Raw genomic sequence first — 26675 nt, forward strand, 5'->3', positions numbered from 1 at the left:
TGTATAAAAGCTATTTTTCATACAATAGGGTCTTTGTGTGCCTGTTCCTTCATGGACTATTATAGGCTACATTAGGTGACATGTATGCCGCGGCTTCTCACCTTGCTGGAAATGCACTTCAATGTTTGGGAGCACAAGAAAGACTTGTGTGTTTAGTGGACTGAAATATTTGTTTTTTATGATGTGAGATTTTAAGATTTTTATATGGTTTCTTTCATCAAATGCAAGTATGTTAATATGATATGCTCCACACTTGGACCCATTTACCACGTCACAAAGGAGTTGTTCATCTTGGTTAAGTCTACTTTCTGATAGTATGGTTCCTTGATAATAAGCTGAATGTTGGCTATCTAATTTGAATGTAACCAAGGAAAATTAATAATTACAAACTAGTGTTTTAGTACAGCTAGACTGCTAATTTTCATATTTTTCCTCCATAGACCATTGCCTGTAAGACTCCATACTCAGTTGGTTTCTTTAAGGAGAACCTGATCTTCCTATACGTTGCCTCAATGATGTCACACTCAGCCAGCCAGACTGATGAGGGGCAAAGCCCATAAGAGGCTGAGTGTAGATGAGCATTTATCCTTAGGCCTCTTTCACACTTCAGTTTTTTACAATCAGTCACAATCCGCCAGGTTTTGAAAAAAACGGATCCTCAATTTTTTTTTGAGGATCCGTTTTTTTTCCCCTATTGACTTGCATTAATGGCGGATTGTGACGGATTGCTGTCCGTTGCATCCATTTTTTTTGAGGATCCGCCAAAAGTTGCTGTCCGTCGCCATCCTCAAAGATTTCAAAACAGAGCTTGTAATGTTTTTTTCTCTGGCGGATCCTCCAGACACTCATTTAACCCGAAATTCTTTCTGGGTGCCGGACAAAAAAAAATCTCTCTCTCTCGAGCAGCAGAAATAAAATAATAGCAAAAATTGGACACTTTTTTACCTGGTCACAGGTCATCTATTACTGAAATCAGAGGATCAGAAGAATGTTGATTGGCCTGTGTAAAAATGTCTGTCGCGTACACGACAAACAAATGGAAGATCACTTTCCTTTCATCACATCTTCTATGCAGAAATTAACTCAATAGCGACCAAGCGCAGTAAATTTACAGCAGCTTTATCCCCCAGCTGTTGTAAATTTATGGTTAAAGCAAGAGAGAAGACTTCTGCTGATAAAAGTGTGATTTAATAAAATATCTACAGCAAGTAGCCTAGTATATGACACATTGCCGCAATCAAAGTCTCTTTCTGTACATTATACTGCTCTCAGATTAAGTGTCAAAAACCTTGTGACACATTTCCTTTAATTCAGGAACAAAGATAACACAGCTTACAACTGGTATTTCTTATAGCTTAGGATCTTAGCATTTTGTCTGTCAGCTTTCAAAGTGAAAGTAAAGAACTGTGCTCCCACTATACACAGTGACCAGGAACTTTTTTTTAACAGTGTTTTGCAGGAAATATAACACTAATACTGGAGACAGAAACCCATGCACTACCAAACAGTAGCAAACAGTAGTTGATGCAATATCTACTATATAATCCTCTAATTCTGTCTGTCTGTAACGGAAATCCCACGTCGCTGATTGGTCGTTCCCGGCCGGCCGCGACCAATCAGCGACGCGGGATTTCTGGCTGCGAATTGCGCGGAATTCAAACAATGCACGCCACCACTACAGTCGGGAGATCTGCGGCGCTAGCCGCTGATCTCCTGACGGTTTCCGCGGGTCATCTCCTGCCGCACGGAGGTCAGCAGCAACGCAGCCGGGAGATGACCGGCGCAGCGCTCAATGTGCGGATGGTACCCAGGGTCCGGAGGAGAGGAGACTCTCCTCCAGGCCCTGGGTACCATAAACCTGTAAAAAATAGAATTAAAACAAAGAGTAATGATATACTCACCTTCCAACGGCCCCCGGACTCTTTCCCTCCTCTCACCACGCGCCCGGCATCTTCCGGTCCCAGTAGTGCTTTGCGCGAAAGACCGCTGATGACGTCACGCTCTCGCGAGAGTGATGTCATCTCCGGTCCTTCACGCTAAGTGTTACTGGGACCAGAAGATGCCGGGAGTGTGGAGAGGAGCGGGGGCCATCGGAAGGTGAGAATAACCTTTTTTTTTATTTTTTTTTTATTCTAGAATACCCGATGTGTTAGAATCGGACCACCACCTAGTATACAATAATAAGCATTATTCCAACACCCCCAATCAACAACTATTTATCCTGTAAGGCTATGTTCACACGATCAGTATTTGGTCACTATTTCACATCAGTATTTGTAAGTCAAAAACCAGTAGTAGACTAAAAATGCAGAAGTAGTGACGTGTTTCTATTATACTTTTCCTCTGATTTGTTCCTCTCCTGGTTTTGGCTTACAAATACTGAGCTAAAATACTGGCCAAAAAAATGAACATGTGAACATGGCCTTAGTCCCATAGTGGTTCTAAAGTCATAAAATTTGGCTCTTCGAAGTGGCTTTGTCATAACATCAGCTATCATCTGTCAGTCTCACAGTAAACAATCTAATTTATGCCACATTCTATCAAATCACACAGGTGATGATGTTTAATGTCAAATAGATTGGTTCTCGTATTGATCTTCTCTCTGCATGCAAGTTTAATGCATCCTTGGTCATCTTCATAAATCATTTTCAGTTGAGTTTATGGCTTACCAAGATCGCCTAGCAATTGGTTTAACCAATTTACCTCTTGACTTGCATGAGCTGCAGACATATACTCTGATTCTGTAGATGACAAGGCTACAGACACCTGTTTCCTGCTAGACCAAGAAATTGAACTTTCCCCAAGCATGAACAAATAGCCGCTTATCGATTTACAGTCACCTAAATCACCAGCCCATTCTGCATCCACATAGCCTGTGAGTTTTAGATCTCCTGTGGTAAATATCCTTCACTTTATGTCTTGAGTCTCATTCAAATATTGAAGAACTCTCTTACCGACATTCCAGTCTTTTTGGCGCAGTTTATCTACATATCTGCACAGAATTCCAATTGTTGCTACAATATCCTGTCAAGTCATAGATGCTATATATACAAGTGCCCCCACTGCCTTTCTGTATTTCTCACAGATTATCTTCTTACCAGCTTTAAGTAGGATGGTTCCATTGGGGATTGATATACGTTTGGCTTCTGACATTCCAAACTGTTTCAGAATAGAGTTGATTTTTGCTCTTTGGTTTAGAAGAAAGCTCCCATCTTTTTCTCTTTGGACCTGGATTCCTAGATAATATAGTATGTCACATTTCCAAGGTTTGAAACTGCTGATTCAGAATTTTAGTCATCTTTGCAATTTCTGTTTCCTCTTGATGACATAATCATATACATTCACTTTCCATCTGTACATTTTGTGTATAAACATGGATCTGCTTGACCTCTTTTAAATCCTTCTTCCAATGAGATTTTTTTTATTGTGGTGTTTCATGCTCTTCCCAATTGCTTAAGACCATAGATAGATTTTTGTAGTTTGCAAACAAAATTCTCTTCACCCGCTTTGATATAACCGTCAGGTTCAGTCATGTACAAGTCCTCTTCATTTCATCATATAAAAAGGCAGTTTTGATGTCCAAATGTCTGACAAACATCTTTTGTAAAGCAGCTATAGCCATTAGAGTCCTTAATGCTGTCTGCTTAGCAACTGGAGAAAATGTGCCATCATAATCTTCACCATATTTCTAAGAAGATTCTTTTGCAACTAACCTTGCTTTATATCTGTGAACCTTGCCTTCAAAGTCATACTTGGTCTTATCTTAAAAACCCATTTACGTTTGATTACTTTATTGCCTTTTGGTAGTTTGGTGAGTTTCCAATTTGGAAGTTGGTGAAGGGACTTAATTTCCTCATTAGCAGCATTAATCATCTTCAGTTTTTTATGGACAGGTAGTTGTGGTCAATCCTAAGGAAGAAGTAATTTTGTACTTCGAAACACGTCGAATAAACCTTTTCACTCATTATACCGGTATATGCGTCTCAGTTCATCTAGCAGCGCGGAAACCATCCACAAATACCCTTTCGTTTGATGTCTAGTGGTCACTGACTGACCTGTGGATCCGCTGCAGCTGATGTCACATTCCACGCTTTTTCAACGGATACTTCAGGTTAGTTTAATCTAAGCAATACCTTATTTGGAAATCGGATAAGACCCTATTTGGGCTGATTTCCCCTACAGTCCCTTGATCACATCCTTTTTCTTGTTATTTTGAAATTATGACTGAGATTGTTGTTGCTTAGCTCAGTGGTTCCCAAACTCCAGTCCTCACGGACCCCAACAGATCATGTTTTCAGGATTTCCATAGTGTTACACATGTGAGAGAATTCCTGATGCCTTGATGATACTTCCATCACCTGTGAAATACTAAGGAAATCCTGAAAACATGACCTGTTGGGGTCCGTGAGGACTGTAGTTTGAGAACCACTGCTTTAGCTGGACTACCAATATGATGTCATGAAACTTGAGTAACACAAAGTTCTTGTCAATCATTACATCTCTGCTGATTATGACCTTGTTCATTTCTGGGTGCAGGATTCTATATCCTTTCTGGGTTTCACTGTACCCAAATAGGATACCTTCTTGTGCGTGTGATTCCCACTTGGTACCTTTTTCTTTGGGAATATGTAGAAATACTTTACTTCCGAATATTTTTAAGTGTTGTGGCTTCTTGCTGTTGAATTGCTCTAATGGAGTTTCCTCAGTAGCTTTACCTGCTAGTCTATTTTGAAGATAGCAAGCTCTCAAGGTTGCTTTACTCCAGCATGTTGTTGGCAAATCTGTGTCAAATACTATACTTCTTCCATCTTTGCTTCTTCTTAGTACACTGTTCTCTCTCTTCTGGGCTGTTCTCGGGGTCTTTAGGTTTCTGATAAGTATGTGGGTGTCTGGGCCCATATCCTGTTGGCAGCGGATTAATCTCTGTACTGTCGAGCCGTTCAACAGTGAATATATATTTATTCAGGAACAAAGATAACACAGCTATACACAGTGAGCAGAAACTTCCTGGGTCCATCCTTTGTTTTTAACAGTGCATAATTGGCAATATAACACTATTGCTGGAGACAGAAATCCATGCACTTCCAAACAGTAGCAAACAATAATAAGCATTATTCCAACATGTATAAAAAAAGGCGTTAAAACCCCATTAAACATAGGTTGTACCTGAAGATGCATTTACACTGGCTGATTATGAAGAAATAGCGTTCCTAGGAATCGGTCAATGTAAACAGGCTGCCGATCCCCTCATCAAGAAGTGAGACGCTCGTTCGTCATGTGAAATGATTTTTAGGCTCACTTAAAAATAACAATTCTCAGCAGCGCACATCCTGTGTAAACAGGACATGTGCTGTATAGAACAATGACAGCCTATGCGCACAGAACCAAACCAATCATTCTGTGTGCATGGGAGTGCAGACTGTCTAAACAGGCTAATAAATGACTAAAAGTATAAATGTGATTTACATCCTGTAATGTTCCTGTAAGCTACATATCAGCTTAGTCGGGTTTAGATACAGTACTCATCTCAGCATAAATGAGTACACCCCCTTTGAAAAGTATGATTTTAATTAATATGTTGCTGAACACAAGAATGATTTCCAAAATTTTACCAAGACAGAGTTTCATAGAACATTTTTTAACATGGCAGTAAGGTTAATAATATAACTTTCATTACAGAATCTTCAGTTCTATTCAAATTAGTTGATACAAAAATGAATACACCCCACATGAAAAATTGCTACATTAAGTGTTTTGAATGACTTCGGTGATTTTATAGGAGAGCACCCAAGTCTTCTAGGCATAGAATGAACAAGTTGGTGACATTCTGCAAAATCTATCTTTTTCCATTCTCCAAGAACGACTTCTCTTACAGTCTGGATGCTGGTTGGATAGTGATGACAACTTATCTCTTCAGAAGTGTCCATAGGTATTCGGTCGGGAGACATACTTGGCCAATCAATCACTTTCGCCCTGTTCTTCAGAAATGTAGCACTGGGTGTCCTGTCCACTGGCAGTCTGTTGGTCGGCATAATACTGCAATCATAGAATGAAAAATTGTTATGTATGACGCATTCTTAGTTGTCTTTTAAGAAGATTAAAGGTGTGATCAGCCTTTTAGGGAATGGGTTTCTATTCAGGCAAGGGTGGTGTGGAGAAGGGAGCACTAACTTACTGACGAGAGGAGTGATTTAAGTATGCATTGTTGAGTATTCTAATAATATTCAATCTGCTTTTATTATATTTCCAGGTCCTTTAGTAGGCTGTTAGCTATTAAATCCTCCGGTAATCCTGTTTAATGTGTTATTGTCCTTTTCCCATACATACTACTGGATTATTCTTTTCTATAACATGGAATAATAATTTTCCGAATCAAGGTAATGAAGGTGTACTCGTAAGGTATATTTAATTAAGCATCAAGTTTTCATGAAGACTTTTGTCTCCAGGCCAATTAAAAACAGAAAAATAAAGCTCGACTGTAGTATGAAGGTGATACTGCACTCACTATATTCTGTGATTTTATGGAAAGACCATGGCAGATTACCAGCCGGGATTTCATTAGGAAGCACGTGGAGTATGTAATAGACATATGTATCAATTGAAGGTGTTAAATAGTGAAAGTCTCTTTACTTTAAAGCATAGATTCATTTTTAAATATTGGTAATATCCATACAGTATATAACTTTTCAAATGCATTGCTTTACCTGTGTAATATTGCATATTCAGAGTGCTACAAGGTAGTATTCACCTCATCCAAAATGAATCCAGTTTGCTGATGAGCTCACGTCACCTGGCATGGCTGCCAGTGTCGGACTGGAGTGCCAAGGGACACCAGTGACATTGACTCTGGGGGCCCACTGTTCATTTACATGTTAATATTACATTACCCTCTTTCACAAATTTGCCTATGATTCTATATAATAATATACTAGTACCTTTGTTTGTCGGTAAATGTATTGTACCAACTACATATAAAGGGTTGGAGGACCTCCTGCACAGATTTTCCTGTTCCCCTGTGGGCCAGTACAAACATGTGTCCTGCATGTTTAGGTCTAAAGCTTTCTCTGAAGATAGATATCCTTTTCTAACGTCTTAGGCCTGTTTCACACATCCGTTTGTGTCCATCAGTCAAAATCCGCCGTTTTGCAAAAAAAAACGGATCCGCCATTTTACTTGGCGGCTTCGTTTTTTTCCCATTGAGTTACATTAATAGCGGATCTTGACGGATGGCCATCCCGTTGGATCCATTTTTTTGCGGATCCGCCAAAATTTTGACGTCCGCCGTCATGCCCGAACGGACCATGCAACGTTTTTTCGGGCGGCCGGATCCGCATTTCTCACTGTGCATGCCCGAAAGACTTCACTCAGCCTCAAATTTAACCCTAAACTCTGTTCTGGCGGCTGAAAAATTCTCCCCCCCCCCCTGGCAGCGGTTCCTTTAAAGTTCTTCCTTTGACGGATACGTTAAAATAACGGTCCGGTGCCAAACGTTGGTCAATACAGGAATGGACCCGTTATCCGCCATTTTAGCGGATTTTGACTGACCAAAAAAACTGATGTGTGAAACAGGCCTTATCTTATGGTCCATTTACATAAGACGATAATTGGTAACAACAACCATTCCCAATCATCAGCCCATGTAAACATGTCGCTGATCACCCGATAGATGAGCAGAACGATTGTTTATTATACATTTTATACCGGTATAAAAATCATCGTTATAGGCAACTCACTCGCCCCAAGTATACAGGGCATGTGCCGCTGACAACATACATGATATATGGAGACAGAACAATCACATTAGCGATCATTCTGTCCCCATATAGTTTGTGTTACCCCTTGTGGCCATTAAAGGAACATAGATCTACATGTGTATAGCCAATCAGCGTTCGTTAATTTGCTGAAATCAGTCCATTTCAGCGATTTGGTAAATTCAAAAAAGTTCATTTTTTTTCTCATTAATGTACACTCTGTACCCCATCTTGACTGAAAAGAAACAGAAATGTAGAAATTTTTGCACATTTATTAAAAAAGAAAAACTGAAATATCACATAGTGATAAGTATTCAGACCCTTTGCTCAGTATTGAGTAGAAGCACCCTTTTGAGCTAGTACAGCCATGAGTCTTCTTGGGAATGATGCAACAATTTCTTCACACCTGGATTTGGGGATCCTTTGCCATTCTTCTTGCAGATCCTCTCCAGTTCCGTCAGGTTGGATGGTGAACATTGGCCAGTTCCTTTGACCTCGTGATTCTCATTTGGTCTGACATGCACTGTGAGCTGTGAGGTCTTATATAGACAGGTGTGTCTTTACAAATCAAGTCCTATGAGTTTAATTAATGACAGCTGGACTCCAATGAAGGAGTAGAACCGTCTCAAGGAGGATCACAAGGAAATGGACCGCATGTGACTTAAATATGAGTGTCTGAGCAAAGGGTCTGAATACTTGTGACAATGTGATATTTCAGTTTTTCTTTTTTAATAAATTTGCAAAAGTTTCTACATTTGTGTTTTTTCAGTCAAGATGGGGTGCAGAGTGTACATTAATGAGAAAAAAATTGAACTTTTTTGAAAATACCAAATGGCTGCAATGAAACAGAGTAAAAAATTGAAAGGGGTCTGAATACTTTCCGTACCCACTGTATATATTTCTAAGTGGCTGTCATGCTTGAGTCAGGAATCCTGTGGCTGGTTCGTGCATGCAATTTTTTGATCGGACCCAGTTCCACGGACATCTGCATGAGCACTTGGACTTAGTTCAAGATAATTAGGCACAATATTTTCAGTTACTGAGCTTCCTATGCAAGTGATTCTGAATATTTATCTGACTATTTTTTGCTGTTGCTGCTCGGGACTATGAAGGACACTGATAGGCGTGTAATAAGTCTATGTGTAATACAGGTGCATTTATGCACGAGTAATAAGCTGCACAACTACATTTTTTTACATTTGAGAACAAACTCTAGCATTTTTTTTCCTGGAAATGGATGTTTCCTCTAGTCTGAAAACAGAGCTTCTATTTCTTTTCTTTCTCTACCTTTGTGGACTTTTAGTATTATTTTTCTACTAATATTCATAACCTTTTGTAAATTATTTGTATTGTTTTTCTTCTAAACATCTATATCCAGGTCATTGTTGTGCTCTACAATTCATAGATTGTTGAGGAAAGTGATTGATTGCTATTCTTTGCACTTTTTATAGGCTTATTATACGTCGAGATCATCTTTTGGAAGGCACATTTAACCAAGTTATGGCATACTCACGCAAAGAGCTTCAAAGAAACAAATTATACATCACATTTGTAGGGGAAGAAGGGTAAGTGCAGAATACATTTAATGAACCAGAGCAAAAAATAAGTTGGAGTTTACATTATTTTTTTTCCGTTCCTATTAAAAATCTCCATGTTTCCTATTATACAAAGGTGATTGTATGAATCTGTGTCCTTATTAACTGCACTGTTACAATTCTACTTGAGTGGACATAAGGAATAAAAATGTCATCTACTCCAATGGTGGTCATCAAAACAAATGATGGTGATCTCAAATGTCGTCCTTGATTCTATCTGATGGCTGCACATTTAGGAAAGGCTTGAGTAGGGTTAATGTACGTTATAGGCACATGCAGATCTTTAGCTGACTTCCATGGCAGTATTAGTGGTTTGTGTTCCCCCTTTGTTAGCAATCGCAGCATGCTTAGATGCCACAGTCCTCCTTGAGTTTGCCTGAGCCACACAGCAGAGACGTATTGGTTCCAAGAAAAATATAAAAATAAACATTAAGGTTATGTGCCCACGTAGCGTTTTAAAACGCACAGTGAAAACCGGACTCTTTCCCAGAAATCGCGCGTTTTTTTCCACGCAATTTCACCGCGATTTTACCGCGATTCTGTTCGCGATTTTGCCGCGATTTTCTCAAGCACTTTCCAAGCGATTTGAAGCATTGCTTGGAAAGTGATTGACAGGTTGGTCACACTCGTCAAACATAGTGTTTGACAAGTGTGAGCAGCTTTTTACTATTGAGGCCGCCTATGCGGCCTCAATAGTAAAAGATAGAATGTTAAAAATGATAAAAAAAATAAAAAATTGGGGTATATTTACCTTCCGACGTCCCGCGCTGCCATCCCGGGCCTCAGCGTTCCCAGCGATGCCTTGCGAGACCTGTGATGACGTTGGTCTCGCGTTACTCTAGTGATCTCGCGAGACCACGTCATCACAGAACCTTGCCGCAAGGCATTACTGGGAACGCTGTGGCCTGGGAATGCAGCGCGGGACGTCGGAAGGTAAATATACCCCGATTTTTTTTTTTTTTTTTTTTTACAGGGGTAAGGTACCCAGGGCCTGGGGGACAGTCTCCTCTCCTCTACACCGTGGGTACCAACCGCACATGAGACGCTTAACTTCCCGCATGGTGGGCATAGCCACATGCGGGAAGTAAGCGATTCTCATGCATTCCTATTGGTGCGGAATCGAGGCAATTCTTTGCGATTCCGCACAAAAGAATGATCATGCTGCGATTTTTTCCGCGATGCGATTCCGCCGCGGAAAAAAGCGCAGCATTAGCACAGCACATGCAGAATGCCATAGGAATGCATGGGGGCGTTCTGTACAAGATTTTTAAACGTTTTCGCGCCGAAAATCGCGGCAAAAACGCTTAAAAATCGCATCGTGGGCACACAGTCTAAGGCTATGTGCCCACGTAGCGTTTTAAAACGCACAGTGAAAACCGGACTCCTTCCCAGAAATTGCGCGTTTTTTTCAGCGCGATTTCACCGCGATTTTGCCGCGATTTTCTCAAGCACTTTCCAAGCGATTTGAAGCATCGCTTGGAAAGTGATTGACAGGTTGGTCACACTGGTCAAACATAGTGTTTGACAAGTGTGAGCAGCTTTTTACTATTGAGGCCGCCTATGCGGCATCAATAGTAAAAGATAGAATGTTAAAAATGATAAAAAAATAAAAAATTGGGGTATATTTACCTTCCGACGTCCCGCGCTGCATTCCCGGGCCTCAGCGTTCCCAGCGATGCCTTGCGAGACCTGTGATGGCATTGGTCTCGCGTTACTATAGCGATCTCGCGAGACCGCTAGAGTCACGCGAGACTACGTCATCACAGGACCTTGCCGCAAGGCATTACTGGGAACGCTGTGGCCCGGGAATGCAGCGCGGGATGTCGGAAGGTAAATATACCCCGATTTTTTATTTTTTATTCTTTTTTTACAGGGGTATGGTGGTACTCAGGGCCTGGAGGACAGTCTCCTCTCCTCCACACCGTGGGTACCAACCGCACATGAGACGCTTAACTTCCCACATGGTGGGCATAGCCACATGCGGGAAGTAAGCGATTCTCATGCATTCCTATGGGTGCTGAATCGCGGCAATTCTTTGCGATTCCGCACAAAAGAATGATCATGCTGCGATTTTTTCCGCCATGCGATTCTGCCGCGGAAAAAGCGCAGCATTAGCACAGCATGTGCGGAATTTCATAGGAATGCATGGGGTGCGTCATGTACAAGATTTTTAAACGTTTTTGCAGCGTTTTTGCGCCGAAAATCGCGGCAAAAACGCTTAAAAATCGCATCGTAGGCACACAGCCTTAATGAAATTATAAGACTTTCCTTAAGTACTTCAGTACTTTACTGTTATGGGTCATTAGCAAATAAGAACATTTTCCGCTGTAATAGAGGAATACAGGTTTTTCTTTTATTTTATAGCACGTTCACACAACAGTATTTTCAGTCCGATTGCTGGACATGAAAAACAGGCTCCAAACCGATAGTTTTAATAGTTTTTAAAACAATTGCATTTAGAAAAAGATTTAGGCTAGGGCTAGCTATTTTTTGTAATAAAATGGCAGTCAAAGGAAGGTACTCTTTAACTACAGCAAGCACATAGTTCTCCCTTGTGTTTCTGTGCTGAACAACCCTGTCTCTCCATTAGGCCTGTTTCACAAGTCCTAATATTTCCGGTACAGGAGATGTCAGTGTCCGTGTGTGTAATGCTTGCAGCACACGTGCCGCAACCGTGTTCCACCCGTGTGCCGCATCAGTACCACACGCATTGGCATGCTACAGTATGTGCTGTTCCCCAGCTCCAGGTGCTGAAGACCGCTCACATCATCCTCCCCTGCTCTGTCGGCTATCAGCGTGAGAATGATGAGAGTTATATTCAACCAATAACAGCGACAGCAAGTGCAGGGGGTGGCTGATGGGAGTATTCATCAGCCAGCGCCTGAGCTATAAAAAAAAAACAAAATTAAGAAATCCAGCATGGGTTCCCCTGTATTTTTGATAACCAGCCAAGCAATACTCACAGTTGGGGTCTGCAATCCTCAGCTGTCAGCGTTAGCAAGGCTTGTTATGAAGAATAGAAGGTCTCCATGCTGTTTTAAATAATTTTTGACAACCAGCCTTGATAAAGCAGACAGCTGGGGGTTTGTATTCTCAAGCTGGTAAGGGGCCATCGATATTGACCCCCCAGCCTAAAAGTAGCAGCCTGCAACCGCCCAGAAAAGGTACATTTGTAAGATGCAAAAATTCTGGCGCTTTACCCTGTTCTTCCCATTTGCCCTGTAGCGATGGAAAGTGGGGTTCATATTTGTGGTGTTGATGTAACCTTTTTATTGTCTGACATTTAATAGATGTGCCTTTTTTGGGAGGGTGCAGGCTGCCATTTTTAGGCTGCAGGGGTCAATATCCATAGCCAATTGCTAGCCTGAGAATACCAGCCCCCAGCTGTCTGCTTCAGCAAGGCTCATTGTCAAAAATGGGGGGGCCCTCTATTCTTAGTTAACGCTGACAGCTGAGGGTTGCAACCCCCAGCTGTCAGTTTGCCTGGTTAGTTATCAAAAATACAGGGGAACGAATGCCATTTTTTTAATTACGATATTTATTCTTAGCGCAGGCAACAGTTGATGAATAATCCCATCAGCCGCCGCTTTCTCTCACTGTTATTAGCTGCAGCAGGTGCAGGCTGATGGGAGTAATAGTCCCATCTGGCGACGCTTGCTGTCTCTGTTATCAGTTGAATATAACTCATCAGTCTCCTCTGCTCACGCTGATTGAAGGCAGAGCAGGGGAGAATGATGAAAGCAGTTTTCATCACCCGGCACGGGGGAACAGCGCTAACTGTACCGGTATGTGTCACACGGATGACATCCCTGTGTGTTATCCATGTGCACATATGCGGGATGTATTGCAGCCCGTGCGCTGTTAAACAACGGACATGTCAGCTTATTTTGCCCACGGACACACGATCCGTGGAAAAACACTAACATGTGCACAGACCCATTCATTTGAATGGGTCTATGTGTGCAAGTGTCTCTGGTAAGTTTGAAAACTGTCAGCACACGTACCGGATACACCGACATATGAAAGAGGCCTAACGGTAGTATCTTTTAGTTCAGAAGTGGGAAGTCTCACACAGCTGTCAAAATAGTGAGACAGTAAAGAGCCCCACTTCAGTTGAGATCAGTGTCTTTCTTATAGGACCAGAACTAATAACATTAAATTATACAGGATTTTTTTAGTTTTCCTAATTATAAATATTTGAGGAAGGGTTCATATTTTGGTTTCCTCTTATTTCATGACGTTTTCCAGGTGTTAGGTTCTCTTTAAGGCCTCACATGTCCTGCTTTTGGCTGCCAGTACCACTGCTGTCCTAGACCACTGGTTCATCTATGTTAACAGTAAGTCATCATTCAGTATCCCAGCAATCAGCACTATTTGGACAGGGTGCATTTTAATATTTATATACCTGCCAATTACTGCCTACTACACGGATGAGCCACATACATGAGTCTCTGTAGAAGAGCCATGAATAAACTGCATATATATAATCTATCAAATATAGAATTTATTACAGATATTCCATAAATCTATTTAGTGACAATATGTATAGCAGAAATTTTATCTATTCAGTGCCAATCACAAAGATACTAAAACCGCCTTAATAAATACTTACCGTAACTTGTTTTCACCATACAACCCCACAGGATAGGTGATAGCCTATTGATCCCTGGGAGTCCAACTACTCGGACCCGTCCAGTTGGCTGAACGGGAATTTTTATCCCCAAAAAAGCGCATTTATCCACATTGGAATAGAGTGTATACCTGACCTCTGCTCCATTCATTCTCTGTGAAAAGTTTAAAAAAATTGAGCACCGCACTTGACAACCCTACATTGCATGAATGGTGCAGATGTCAAGCATGTGAACCGAAAAATCCTCATTCTGCTGAACTGCATGGGATCCAGTGGTCAGAACTCTATGGAAGAATAAGTCACCACCTATCCTGTGGATGGTTCTTAATTTGTTTGTTTTATGTCACAGAGCCCTTTTTCTAAACCATTTTTTTCCAAGTTTACATGTAACAGTTGACTAAATCTTACATGGCTTTAGTATTTATTGTATTTCAAACTTACATAATAGGGGCAAGTAGTAAATATATCCTATTTTAGTGCTTTCAATTCAAAATGCTACTTGACTTTCACATTTTTGCCCTCTATTATCTGTGCAGCTCTATAACCATTTGACCTACAAGTGTTTCACATTTTTAAAAAAATGTTTTATAATGTTGAAATGCCCCTTTTTGCTATATGCTTCTATCTGGCTGGACTTTGAAAGAAGTGTATTCAGTATAACATAAAGAAGGCCACAGTCAACTCCCCAATAAAAATCAAAACAGAGAAGAGTGTGTCAATAGACCATTTGACACAACTGTCCAAATGTATTGTGCATGCCCATAAGGGTGACCAGTCACCAATGTCACCAATGCCATTCCGATACCCTTCCAACGTGGTCATTTTGAAATTTGATGCTTGTGAAACATAATGCAACAGTCAGCTGGTCACACAGTCCACTATAAGTTCCTACATCATAAAGCATTAGCAATGCACCTTTGAAAGTGAGGTATGGGTTATTTGAAGACAAGAAAATTGTTCTTCTATTCCAGGTTGGACTACAGCGGACCATCAAGAGAATTTTTCTTTCTTCTTTCTCAAGAGTTATTCAATCCATATTATGGCTTATTTGAGTATTCAGCAAATGACACGTATACTGTGCAGATCAGCCCAATGTCTGCATTTGTGGAAAACCATCTTGAATGGTAAGTATTGTCTTAAGAGTTAAGACGCCAGAAATGCATCAGGTTTTGTTTTTAATCATGTTTTTCATTTAATAAAAAGTTTGGAATTTTATTTACTGGAAGTTTGTGTTGAGCTTCATCCTCCCCTCATATTCCTGTGCCAAAAGCAAATCTCAATTTTGTACTGTACTTTGGTCTAAAATTATAATAATGGTCTTTATAGGGGTTGTCTCAGAATAAAATATTAATGTACTTTTGTTAGCTTCTAATGCATCGGTTCTTGCTGGCTGGTCTGCACAATAACAATAATCACTATGTTACACAAGAGGATCCAGGCTGTAGGACTGAGCTAGTAAGCATTGGTGTCCACCAACAATGGCCATGTTAGGTGGATGATCTAAGAGTAAGAGAAAAGTGCTTTAGGGGTGTCAAGATACTGCAATATGTAACCAAAATGTTCTGACACAGGTTCCATTTTTTTTATAGACGAAACAACCTAGGTTGCTTTCAGTTTGAATTAACACATAAATGTAATTATTGGATCATTGTACCATCCTATTTAAGTTTTAGAGAATCTATGAGGTAGCCCAAAGTAAATACTAGCATAGCGTATTTTTTAGCTTGGGATTGTACAGAGACTTTCTGGAGCTCTAAGTAATAAGGCTGAGAAACTGAACACTTTTTCTATAAATATAAAGCAACTAGAAGTTAGCAGGACCCCGTCCATGTAACTCTTCAATGGTCTTTGGCTTCTGGACCTTGGCTCTTCTTTTGCTTAGCGTAAAATGACATGGCACCCGGTCAGCTAATCAAGAGAAGAGCCGTAGATTTTGTCAGGTAAGAGGCAGTTCTCAGGCCTCCTACCCAATGACCATAGATGACTGACCTGGCCAATTGACCAGGTACTGGGAATCAATTCACATCAACCTTAACAGCTACCAAATGGAACTGTGAATGCAGACATATTTAATTAGAGGAGCTCTATAATTGCTTGCATCTACTGTTTGATCAGTAATTATGAGATTACAGAGTTTCCTGCAGGACTTTTATAGCTGATCAGAATTTTTGGACTGTTGAATAAAGTTATCTCATTGTAATAGAATTTCTCTTCTGAGAAAACAACTGGTGAAATCATTGTTTTGACTACAGTATAATAGCACAAAAGGCCTGCCCTTTATTCAACTCACTTCTAAATTCATAAGTAAGACAGGAGTGTGGTTTCGGTACCAATAATATCACTGAATTTACTAAAGGATGTAAATATAATAATGTGACATTTTGTAAGTAAGTTATATTGAAGGAGTGCCGGAGTAAGATGCACCAAATTCATAAAGAAGCATGTGCCTCTTAATGATTTAGACACAATTTGCAACTGTCCTCCACCAGAAAGGTTACTCTAGCTTGAGCTGGTGTGGTAAAGGCAGGTACGTGGCAGTGACGAGGCGTGAGACGGATCAAACTTTAAGGTGTATCTTTTATATATATAGATGCCGAAAGGGGCTATCTTGAGCAACCAAACAGGGTAACAACAGTTGTCCTCGCAGGGACCATCACAGAAATACAGGGATAATATGAACACGACTAACCCGGCGAAGGCCGGTCACTATAGGGCCGTGGTATGGCCGACTACGGGTCCTTAAGTTACAATGTGTCGCTTAGCCCTCCTGATGTCCGACGGCGTGCTGTTCGATGGTGCTTCGGCGTCGCAGCCGCTGGGCCCAGCTGTCGAGGATCTGGCGAAGTCCTCGGGCGTTCTTACGCCCAGGCGAAGCAGAGGCACAACAAGCCCCTGGAGAGTTCGTTGGCAGAATGCCCTCCCAGCGGAGGCAGCATGATACCGCCTGGGAGCGGGAGAATGGAGGCTGCAGCCCCCGATCAGGGACGGCCAGCGATGATGCTGAGTGGCGGCAGGTAGGCCGCTGGCACAGTCCGAGGCTGTGCTAGGGGAACCGCGGCTGGCAATGGGTAGGCCGCAGTCGCGGGCTGGAGTGAAGCGGCAGTGAGCAGGCCGCAGCCGCGGACTGGTGTGAAGCGGCAACGGTCGCAGGCGGCAGTGGGCAGGCCGCAGCCACGGGCTGGAGTGAAGCGGCAACGGCCGCGGGTGGCAGTGGGTAGGCCACAGCTGCGGGCTGGAGTGAAGCGTCTCCCACACCTTTTATATAAGCTCCTCCCCCAACCATTCTGGAAGCCTCTGCGGTCCGCCCTCTAATTCTGTCCCCCGGAAACAGTCCCCCTAGGAACTTTGGTGACGGTCCCCGGTCCCCTTGGTTCCGGCCCAGACATGCGGGAGGGGCCCCTCCTCCTACACTCCCCCATCCTGTATGCTCGCCAGTCCTCGGGCGAGGGCTTAGGTAGGCCTGGGTTGGCCTTTCGAGATGAAAATTTTCTTTGCCATACAAACTGATCTTGTTCGTAACGTTTGGGTGGTTTTCCGGCTGTTGACCGCTCAGAGCGTCTTGGTTCGACTGCGGTGGAGTCTTCTGGGGTGGTGGAAGGTGGTGGAGTGGTCGGATCTGGCGGGTTGACTGGGTCTGCTGAGATATTATTCCTTAGAGTGTCCGTTTGTACTGCTGGGAGGTCTTCTTCATCGTCCAGGTCCCAGACTGTTGGCAGGGGTTCTGGGACCTGAGGGGTGGTCTCGGGTTGTGTGGGGTCGGTGGAGATACAGGGCCGCAACATGTTACAGTGCACAGTATGAGTAGAGAGGGCCCCGTCTTTTTTAAGGTTGTATTTCGTACACTGGGCCGTCGGGGCTTACTGGGCGCAGTACTCGATAGGGACTTTCTTCCCACCGAGGTTCCAGCTTGTTCTGAGGGTGCTGGTCTAGTACGAGTACCCGATTTCTGGCCTGGAGGTCAATGGGCAGAGGTAATGTCCCCCCTGGATGTTCTAGATCCTGGAGTTTTGTGTGGACGATTCGGTGTAGGGTTTGTAGCCGGTGCCGATGGTTCCGGACCCACTATGAAACCCCTGTCCAGGGTTGTTCTTCCGGGTTCAATTCTACCTCCATGATCCCTTTGCCTTCCCACCCGAATAGCAGCGAGTAGGGGGTATAGCCGGTAACCCGGTTATTATAAATCCACACTAGTTCAGGAATGTACTCAGGCCAGCGGGCCTTCCGGTCGCTCTCCAGGGTATGCAACATTTGGATTAGCGCCCGATTAAATCGTTCACAAGCCCCATTCCCCTGCGGGTGGTACGGCGTGGTCCGGTAATAGCCGATCCCATAGAGACGGTGTAATTGCTCCATGACTTTTCCCAGGAAACACGCTCCCTGATCTGAATGTATCCGTTGGGGGCAGCCATACACTTGGATAAAGTTTTTGCAGATCACATAGCTGGTCGACTCCGCAGTTTGATCTCATGTAGGGGTTACCACAGCAAATTTGGTGAAATGATCCACCATGACAAGACAATGTTCATACCCCTGGTGTGTGGGACCAATGGTCAAATAGTCAATCATCAAGAGTTCAAGGGGTGCTGATGTCACTATTGTCTGTACCGGGGCCCGTTGTTCAGGTGGTTTAGCTATCTTGCATAGACGGCACACCCGGCAAGCCTCTTCTACTGCGGTTTGTAGGCGAGGGTGGTAAGCCATTTGCTGTAACCACTGAAAAGTCTTTTGGGCCCCGAAATGAGCCCCTTTTTCATGGGCTTCCCGAGCTAGTTCACTGAGTCGGGCTCCCGGCATGACTACTTGCCAAGCTGTTGTTGATGTCGTCCGCAATACTGCCTTACAATACGATAGTTCCTTCTTGATGACTAATTTCTCCCATTGGTGTAGCATTAACAACATGTCCTGAGTCAAGGTCTGCCTCTGAGAGGCAGTAGGTGTTTTGCCAGTGGCCAGCCATTGGCGCAGGGACCGAATTTCCCCATCTTCTTGCTGTTGCTGGATCTATTTATCACGAGATTGCTCTAGCATACCCCTTGGGGGTCCTAGAAGGGATTGCTTTCGGGTGGTGGCTGTAAGTTCAGTGGGGGTCAGGGCGAACGGCGTCTCTTCTCCTTCCAGTTCGCCGTCTCGACTCTGCCCGGGAGTTGTACGCCGGATCCTAGAGAGAGCGTCAGCATGCACATTTTCTGTTCCTCTTTTATAAATGATCTTGTATTTGAACTTGGACATCCAGGCCACCCATCGCTGCTCTAGAGCCCCTAATTTGACATTTTCAAGGTGGGCCAGCGGGTTGTTGTCAGTCCATATCACCACCTCGGAGCCCACCAGGTACTCTGCGAACCGCTCCGTCATGGCCCACACTACCGCGAGGAGCTTAAAGGAGCTGTAATTGTCGGGATTGCGTTCAGAGTCATGAAGTGATCGGCTGCCATAAGCGATCACTTTCTCCTGACCTTCTTGGACTTGTGACAATACAGCCCCTAGCCCGTGGAGACTCCCATCAGTGTGCAGTATGAACGGCTGCGAGAAATCCGCATAAGCTAACACCGGGGAGCCCGAGAGTGCGGCGTTAAGGTCTTGGAAGGCCTCTTCCTGCGGTTCTTGCCACTGGATCTTCCGCCTGTTCGCTCCGGCAGGAGCCCCCTTTAGCAGGTCCTGCAGGGCTCGGGCTCGACGTTCAAAATTCTTTACGAAACGACGGTAGTATCCGGACAACCCCAGGAAGGCCCGCACATCTTTGACCGTCTCGGGAGTAGGTCACCCCTGGATTGCGGCAACCTTTTCAAGGGATGGTCTAATGCCCTCGGCAGAGACGGTATGCCCCAGATATTCCATCTGCGTATGGAACAAGTGGCATTTCTGGGGTTTTACCTTCAACCCGTACTTCTGCAGCCGGCCGAACACCTGCCCCAACTGCCGCAGGTGGTCCTCAAGCGTGGCGGCATAGATGATGATGTCGTCCAGGTATATCAGTGTGGCCTCGGGAAAATGCTGCCGAAATAAGTTGCAGGCATGGTCGTTACTTGCGACCCCGTGTCTATTAGGCACCATACGGCATGGCCCTCGACCTCTGCCCATATCACGGGACACTTCGCGACCAGATCTTCGGGACTTCCACCACCCCATATCGTGGTTTCTGGCTCCTAGCGGCGTCCCCCCCAGCTCAGAGCCCTCTAGTTTAATGGCCGCTGGGGTGGGCATGTCCCATGCCCCGGACACTCTCGTGTGAAGTGGCCCAGTTCCCCGCACTCATAACACCGGGGTTGCAAGGGCAGGCCGCTCCAGGAGTTGCGAGGTCCCCAAGGCCCCGCGCTTGAACTAGGCCATCCACTCGTGGCCTCGGCCCTTCTTTTCACTTCAGCCAACTCGCCCCTGATGTTCTTCAGCTCGTTTCATTTCTTCTACCCATTGGGGCTCTCCGACAACGTTCACGGAGGCCTCCACGCTCCGAACCTTCCCCATGGGGACCGTCAGCCCCTGCTCCTGCTCTCGTGCACGCGCCTGACTCCCCACCTTGGAGAACTTGCTCCCGTAATGCCTTCTTTGTCAGAGGGTCTCAAAGTCCGGTCACTAATAGGTCGCGTAGGGTAATGTCGATGGGTGCTACCCCTACGCCGTCCTTCCGCTCGATGGCCATGTATAACTCCTGAAGGGCATTCATATACTGGGTGATCGTCTCCCCCTCTCCCTGCATACGACTGAAAAACCGGGTCCTCAACTCCCCCACATTCGTCGGATCCTCATGGGTGTCTTCCAAAATCTGCAAGACCCTAACAAAGGTGTTGTGATGTCCTGGGGGCCTCAACATTACCGAATCCCAGGCCTCCCCATCCAGCGCCATGAGAGCTACTTCGACTTCCAAGTTAGGGGTCATCGGATGCATTCTAAAGAGCCCTCGCATCCGTTCTGTCCAGCTCCACAACATGGTGTTGGTGCCGGAGAACCTGGGCAGGTTGCTCAGCATAGGCCCCAAGGAGATACTGGACCGGGGGCCCTCGTTACTTGCTGAGTCTGCGGCCCGCTTTGGTCCACGGCACCTTCATCCACACTCTGAGACTGCATCCTGCTGACTATGCCAAATGTGGTAAAGGCAGGTACGCAGGATGCCGTGACGAGGCGTGAGAAGAATCAAACTTTAAGGTGTAACTTTTATAAATATAGATGCCGATAGGGGCTATTTTGAGCAAACAAAAAGGGTAACAACTAGAGTTGAGCGATACCATCCGATACTTCAAAGTATCGTATCGGATGGTATCGGCCGATCTTTAAAAAAAGTATCGGTATCGCCGATTCCGATACCGGAAGTCCCATTCAAGTCTATGGGACTTCCGGTATCGGAATAAGAAAAACCCTTTCCTGCCCTTGTACAGCCTCTCTGGGGTCTGTACGGGCCTTTCGGGGGGCTGTGCCGGCCTGCCAGGGGGTCTGTGCAGGCTCCGGTGGTCTGTGCCGGCCTGCCGGTGGTCTGTGCAGGCTCCGGGGGGCTGTGCCGGCCTGCCGGGGGGCTGTGCAGGCTCCGGGGGGCTGTGCCGGCCTGCCGGGGGACTGTGCAGGCTCCGGGGGGCTGTGCCGGCCTGCCGGGGGGCTGTGCCGGCCTGCCGGTGGTCTGTGCAGGCTCCGGGGGTCTGTGCAGGCATCGTCCGATGGGACTACAAGTCCCATCGGGCGATGCCTGCTACCATGACAGTGATTGACACATTAGCCAATGATGGGACAGTAGTAGTCCCATCATCCGGCTAATGTGTTAAATGTAAAAAAAAAAAAAAAAAAAAAATTACATGCTACATACATACAACATGCATACTACATACATGCTACATTCATACTACATACTACATACATGCTACATTCATACTACATGCAACATACATACTACATATATACTACATGCATGCTACATACATACTGCATACTACATGCTACATACATACTACATATATACTACATGCATGCTACATACATACTACATGCTACATACATACCACATACATACTACATATATACTACATGCATGCTACATACATACTACATATATACTACATGCATGCTACATACATACTACATGCTACATACATACTACATACATACTACATATATACTACATACATGCTACATACATACTACATGCATGCTACATACATACTACATGCTACATACATACCACATACATGCTACATATATACTACATGCATGCTACATACATACTACATATATACTACATGCATGCTACATACATACTGCATGCTACATGCATGCTACATACATACTACATACATACTACATGCTACATACATACCACATATATACTACATACATACAATACATTCATACAATACATACATAGACATACAGTACATATAACATAGAGTAACATACTTACCAATACTTGTCACATTGTTCCCCGAAGCCATTGTCGTCTACGGAATAAATATTAACATAACAAACCACAAAAATACTCACCCACGATCCGAAGCAGTCCACGAGTGTGTCCCACGACGATCTTGGGTAGAGAACTGCAGCATCAGATGATGCTGCCGTTCTCTACGGGCTGCAGGAATCCAATGACGGAAGGTAGGTATCCTTCCGCACTGTATTCCTCCGCCACTTAAAAAAAAAAAAGTCCCTAGTCTCACTTTATGCCATTGCTGTGTGGGAAATTCCCACACAGCAATGGCATAAAGTGAGACTAGGGACTTTTTTTTTTTTTAAGTGGCGGAGGAATACAGTGCGGAAGGATACCTACCTTCCGTCATTGGATTCCTGCAGCCCGTAGAGAACGGCAGCATCATCTGATGCTGCAGTTCTCTACCCAAGATCGTCGTGGGACACACTCGTGGACTGCTTCGGATCGTGGGTGAGTATTTTTGTGGTTTGTTATGTTAATATTTATTCCGTAGACGACAATGGCTTCGGGGAACAATGTGACAAGTATTGGTAAGTATGTTACTCTATGTTATATGTACTGTATGTCTATGTATGTATTGTATGAATGTATTGTATGTAGTATGTATGTAGTATATATGTGGTATGTATGTAGCATGTAGTATGTATGTAGTATGTATGTAGCATGCATGTAGCATGTAGTATGTATGTAGCATGCATGTAGTATATATGTAGTATGTATGTAGCATGCATGTAGCATGCATGTAGTATGTATGTAGTATGTATGTAGCATGTATGTAGTATGTATGTGGTATGTATGTAGTATGTATGTAGCATGTATGTGGTATGTATGTGGTATGTATGTAGCATGTAGTATATATGTAGCATGTATGTGGTATGTATGTGGTATGTATGTAGCATGTAGTATATATGTAGCATGCATGTAGTATGTATGTGGTATGTATGTAGCATGTAGTATATATGTAGCATGCATATAGTATGTATGTAGTATGTATGTAGTATGTATGTAGCATGCAGTATGTATGTAGTATGTATGTAGTATATATGTAGTATGTATGTAGCATGCATGTAGCATGTATGTAGCATGTATGTAGTATGTATGTAGTATATATGTAGTATGTATGTAGCATGTAGTATGTATGTAGTTTTTTTTTTTTTTTTTTTTTAACATTTAACACATTAGCCGGATGATGGGACTACTACTGTCCCATCATTGGCTAATGTGTCAATCACTGTCATGGTAGCAGGCATCGCCCGATGGGACTTGTAGTCCCATCGGACGATGCTTGCACAGACCCCCGGACATCAGCACAGCCCCCCGGCAGGCCGGCACAGCCCCCCGGCAGGCCGGTACAGACCCCCACAGGGTGCACAGACCACCGGCAGGCCGGCACAGCCCCCCGGCAGGCCGGTACAGACCCCGGGCAGTCCACACAGCCCCCCGGCAGGCCGGCACAGCCCCCCGGCAGGCCGGCACAGCCCCCCGGCAGGCCGGCAGAGACCCCCGGAAGGCCCGAAATGACGGCGCATCATGATGCGCACACACCGCGCATCATGATGACGTCAGGCCGTCAATCAACTGAACTTCCGATTCCGATGCCGAATTCCGATATTGAAAAAATATCGGAAGTCGGTATCGGAATTCCGATACAGCAAGTATCGGCCGATACCCGATACTTGCGGTATCGGAATGCTCAACACTAGTAACAACAGTTGTCCTGCAGGGACCAATCACAGAAATGCAGGGATAATATAAACATGGCTAACCCAGCGAAGGCCGGTCACTATATGGCCGCGGTATGGCCGACTACATGTCCTTAGTTACAATGTGTCAGTTAGCCCTTCTGACGTCCAACGGCGTGCTGTTCGATGGTGCTTCGGCATCGCAGCCGTTGGGCCCAGCCGTCGAGGATCTTGCGAAGTCTTTGGACATTCCTACGCCCAGGCGAGGCGGAGGCACAACAGGCTCCTGGAGAGTTCGTTGGCGGGATGCCCCCCCCAGCGGAGGCAGCGTGATACTGCCTGGGAGCAGGAGAATGGAGGCCACAGCCCCTGGACAGGGACGGCCAGCGGTGATGCTGAGTGGCGGCAGGTAGGCCGCTGGTGCAGCCCAAGGCTGTGCTAGGAGAACCGCAGCTGGCCCCAGCTGTGGGCAGGGGTGCGGCGGTGGTGACTGCGGAGGGCGGCGGGCAGGCCGCAGCCACGGGCTGGAGTGAAACGGCAACGGCCATGGGCGGTCGGGCGGTGTTCCTCTGCTGGACAGCTCGGTGCCGTCTCCCTTCTGCCCATAGTAAGTCTCTCTTCCGTCCCTCCTGTCGCTGTCCTCCTCTCTGGTTGCTGTCGGAGGCTCTGGCTCTCAGGCGTCCTCTCGGTCTCCTGCGTCTTCTCCCCTTATCTGCTGACTGACTCCTGCTCGCAGCTCCCGCACCTTTTATAAGCTCCTCTCCCAACCGTTCTGGAAGCCTCTGCGGTCCGCCCTCTAATTCTGTCCCCCGGAAACAGTCCCCCTAGGAACATTGGTGACGGTCCCCTTGGTTCCGGCCCAGACACGCGGCGGGGGCCCCTCCTCCTACACTGGCATACATTTCAGCCATAACTTATGACACATTTGCAGAAATGTTACTCTAGTTGAGAGTCTGGAGTAACATTTCTGGAATAAGAAATTGCACTACTTTCAGTGAATTTGTTGAGAGGGCGTTGCTCAAATTTGCATTGCACAAAAATTTGGGACTTTTCAAGGTGTTACGCCAGTTTTTTAGTGCAAACACTTTCATGAGTCAGGGCCTAGGATTCTACATTAAGGCTGGTTTCACACTTGCGTTTTTTTTTCGCGGTATTTTAGCGCTAAAAAAAAATGCGTGTTTTTTTCCTATACTTTGCATGGGATGCGCTTATGTGCGCATACACATGCGTTTGTATGCGTTTTCCGCGCATGCGTTTTTTTGCGGTATGCGCTCGGGCGCACAAAATGCATCCTGTTGCATTTTTTGGGCGTCCGACTTGCCTCAAAAAAACGCATGCGCACGCAATGCGTTTTTTTACAGCAAGACACCCATTATAAGTCTATGGGTGCGCATATGTGCGCATTGGCATGCTTATGTATGCGTTTTTTTGCGCATGCGTTTTTTTTTTACCATTAGTTGGACAATGGAATTTAGGGGTTTGGGTTAGAGTTAGGGTTAGTTAAGGGGGTTTAGGGCTAGGGTTAGGGTTAGCTAGGGTTAGGGGTTAGGGTTAGGGTCAGGGTTAGGGTTAGTAGGGTCAGGGTCAGGGTCCACCTAATGTTGTAAAAAACGCAAACGCGGTAAAAACGCACTAAAAACGCATACAAACGCATAAAAACGCTGCATTTTTTTCATGCATGCTCATAAAAATGCTTGAAAAAAACGCAGCATTTGTATGCGTTTGTATGCGTTTTTTCAATGCTTTTTTTGCGGGAAAAACGCGCTGCAAAAAAAAGCAAGTGTGAAATTAGCCTAAGACTAAGGGCTCACTCACACGAGCATAGAACATGGCCAAGTGCTATGCTATAAAACATCGCGTACCACTCGGCCCAGTGTTATTCTATGTGGCAGCTCAGATCTGCGATTATTTTCTCATCTTGATTTGGCTTATGAGAACAATCGCATTATTGGCAGCAAGACTTAGCTCACCTGCACTCACAAGTCTAAAGGTGCATGTGAGACATCACACTGCACTCAAATGTCACCCGAGTGCAGTGCGATTCTGTGGATGCCGGCAGTGAAATAGATGGAGAAATTGCTTTCTCTGTCTCCTCTGCACCTGTGCTCCGATCCTGTCATGCGAGAGGATCGAAGCATAGCGCACTACCACTCAGCTCACACTTATAGCAGAGTTTGAGCAGTGTCATTAGCATATTGGATCCTTTTTTTCACATCGGATACTCCGCGCTAATGTGACCCCTGGCTAAGTAAGTTTTGGGTGAGTTAGCAGCGGTTGACAGTTCCAGTAAACTGGATGGGATTTATAGAATCATGTCTACTCTGACCTTTTTTACACTACTTAAACTGAACTGCGGTGTGTTTTTCTTGCTTGTACGCCGAGTTATGTGCGGATTTTCCCCATAGAATTTTATTAGATGCGGAAAATCCACAGGTAAAAAAGTGCACATGCGTTTCCACTGTGGAAACTTACTGTAAACCAAACATGACTGTATCGATAACATTTTCTCAAAGCCAAATGCCAGTAAGTATCAAAAACAAAGCAGCTTTTTTAAAACATAACAAATATACACAAATACCGCAGCATCAAAAACACAAATGATAACACATGTAA

General features: G+C 44.5%; 1 protein-coding gene across 4 annotated transcripts in view; it reads left to right on the plus strand.

Moving 5' to 3' along the window:
- Window positions 1–26675, plus strand: part of HECW1 (HECT, C2 and WW domain containing E3 ubiquitin protein ligase 1) — a 564607-nt gene that overhangs the window by 499582 nt on the left and 38350 nt on the right. For all 4 annotated transcript variants that reach the window (XM_073550028.1, XM_073550027.1, XM_073550030.1 and 1 more), the window contains 2 exons: window positions 9203–9316; window positions 14948–15100. In XM_073550028.1, the coding sequence (XP_073406129.1) occupies window positions 9203–9316; window positions 14948–15100 (267 nt within the window). The remainder of the gene's footprint in view (window positions 1–9202; window positions 9317–14947; window positions 15101–26675) is intronic.

The sequence above is a fragment of the Dendrobates tinctorius genome, unplaced genomic scaffold, assembly GCF_039654945.1.
Source record: "Dendrobates tinctorius isolate UK_male_01 unplaced genomic scaffold, ASM3965494v1 ptg000162l, whole genome shotgun sequence".
NCBI lineage: Eukaryota > Metazoa > Chordata > Amphibia > Anura > Dendrobatidae > Dendrobates > Dendrobates tinctorius.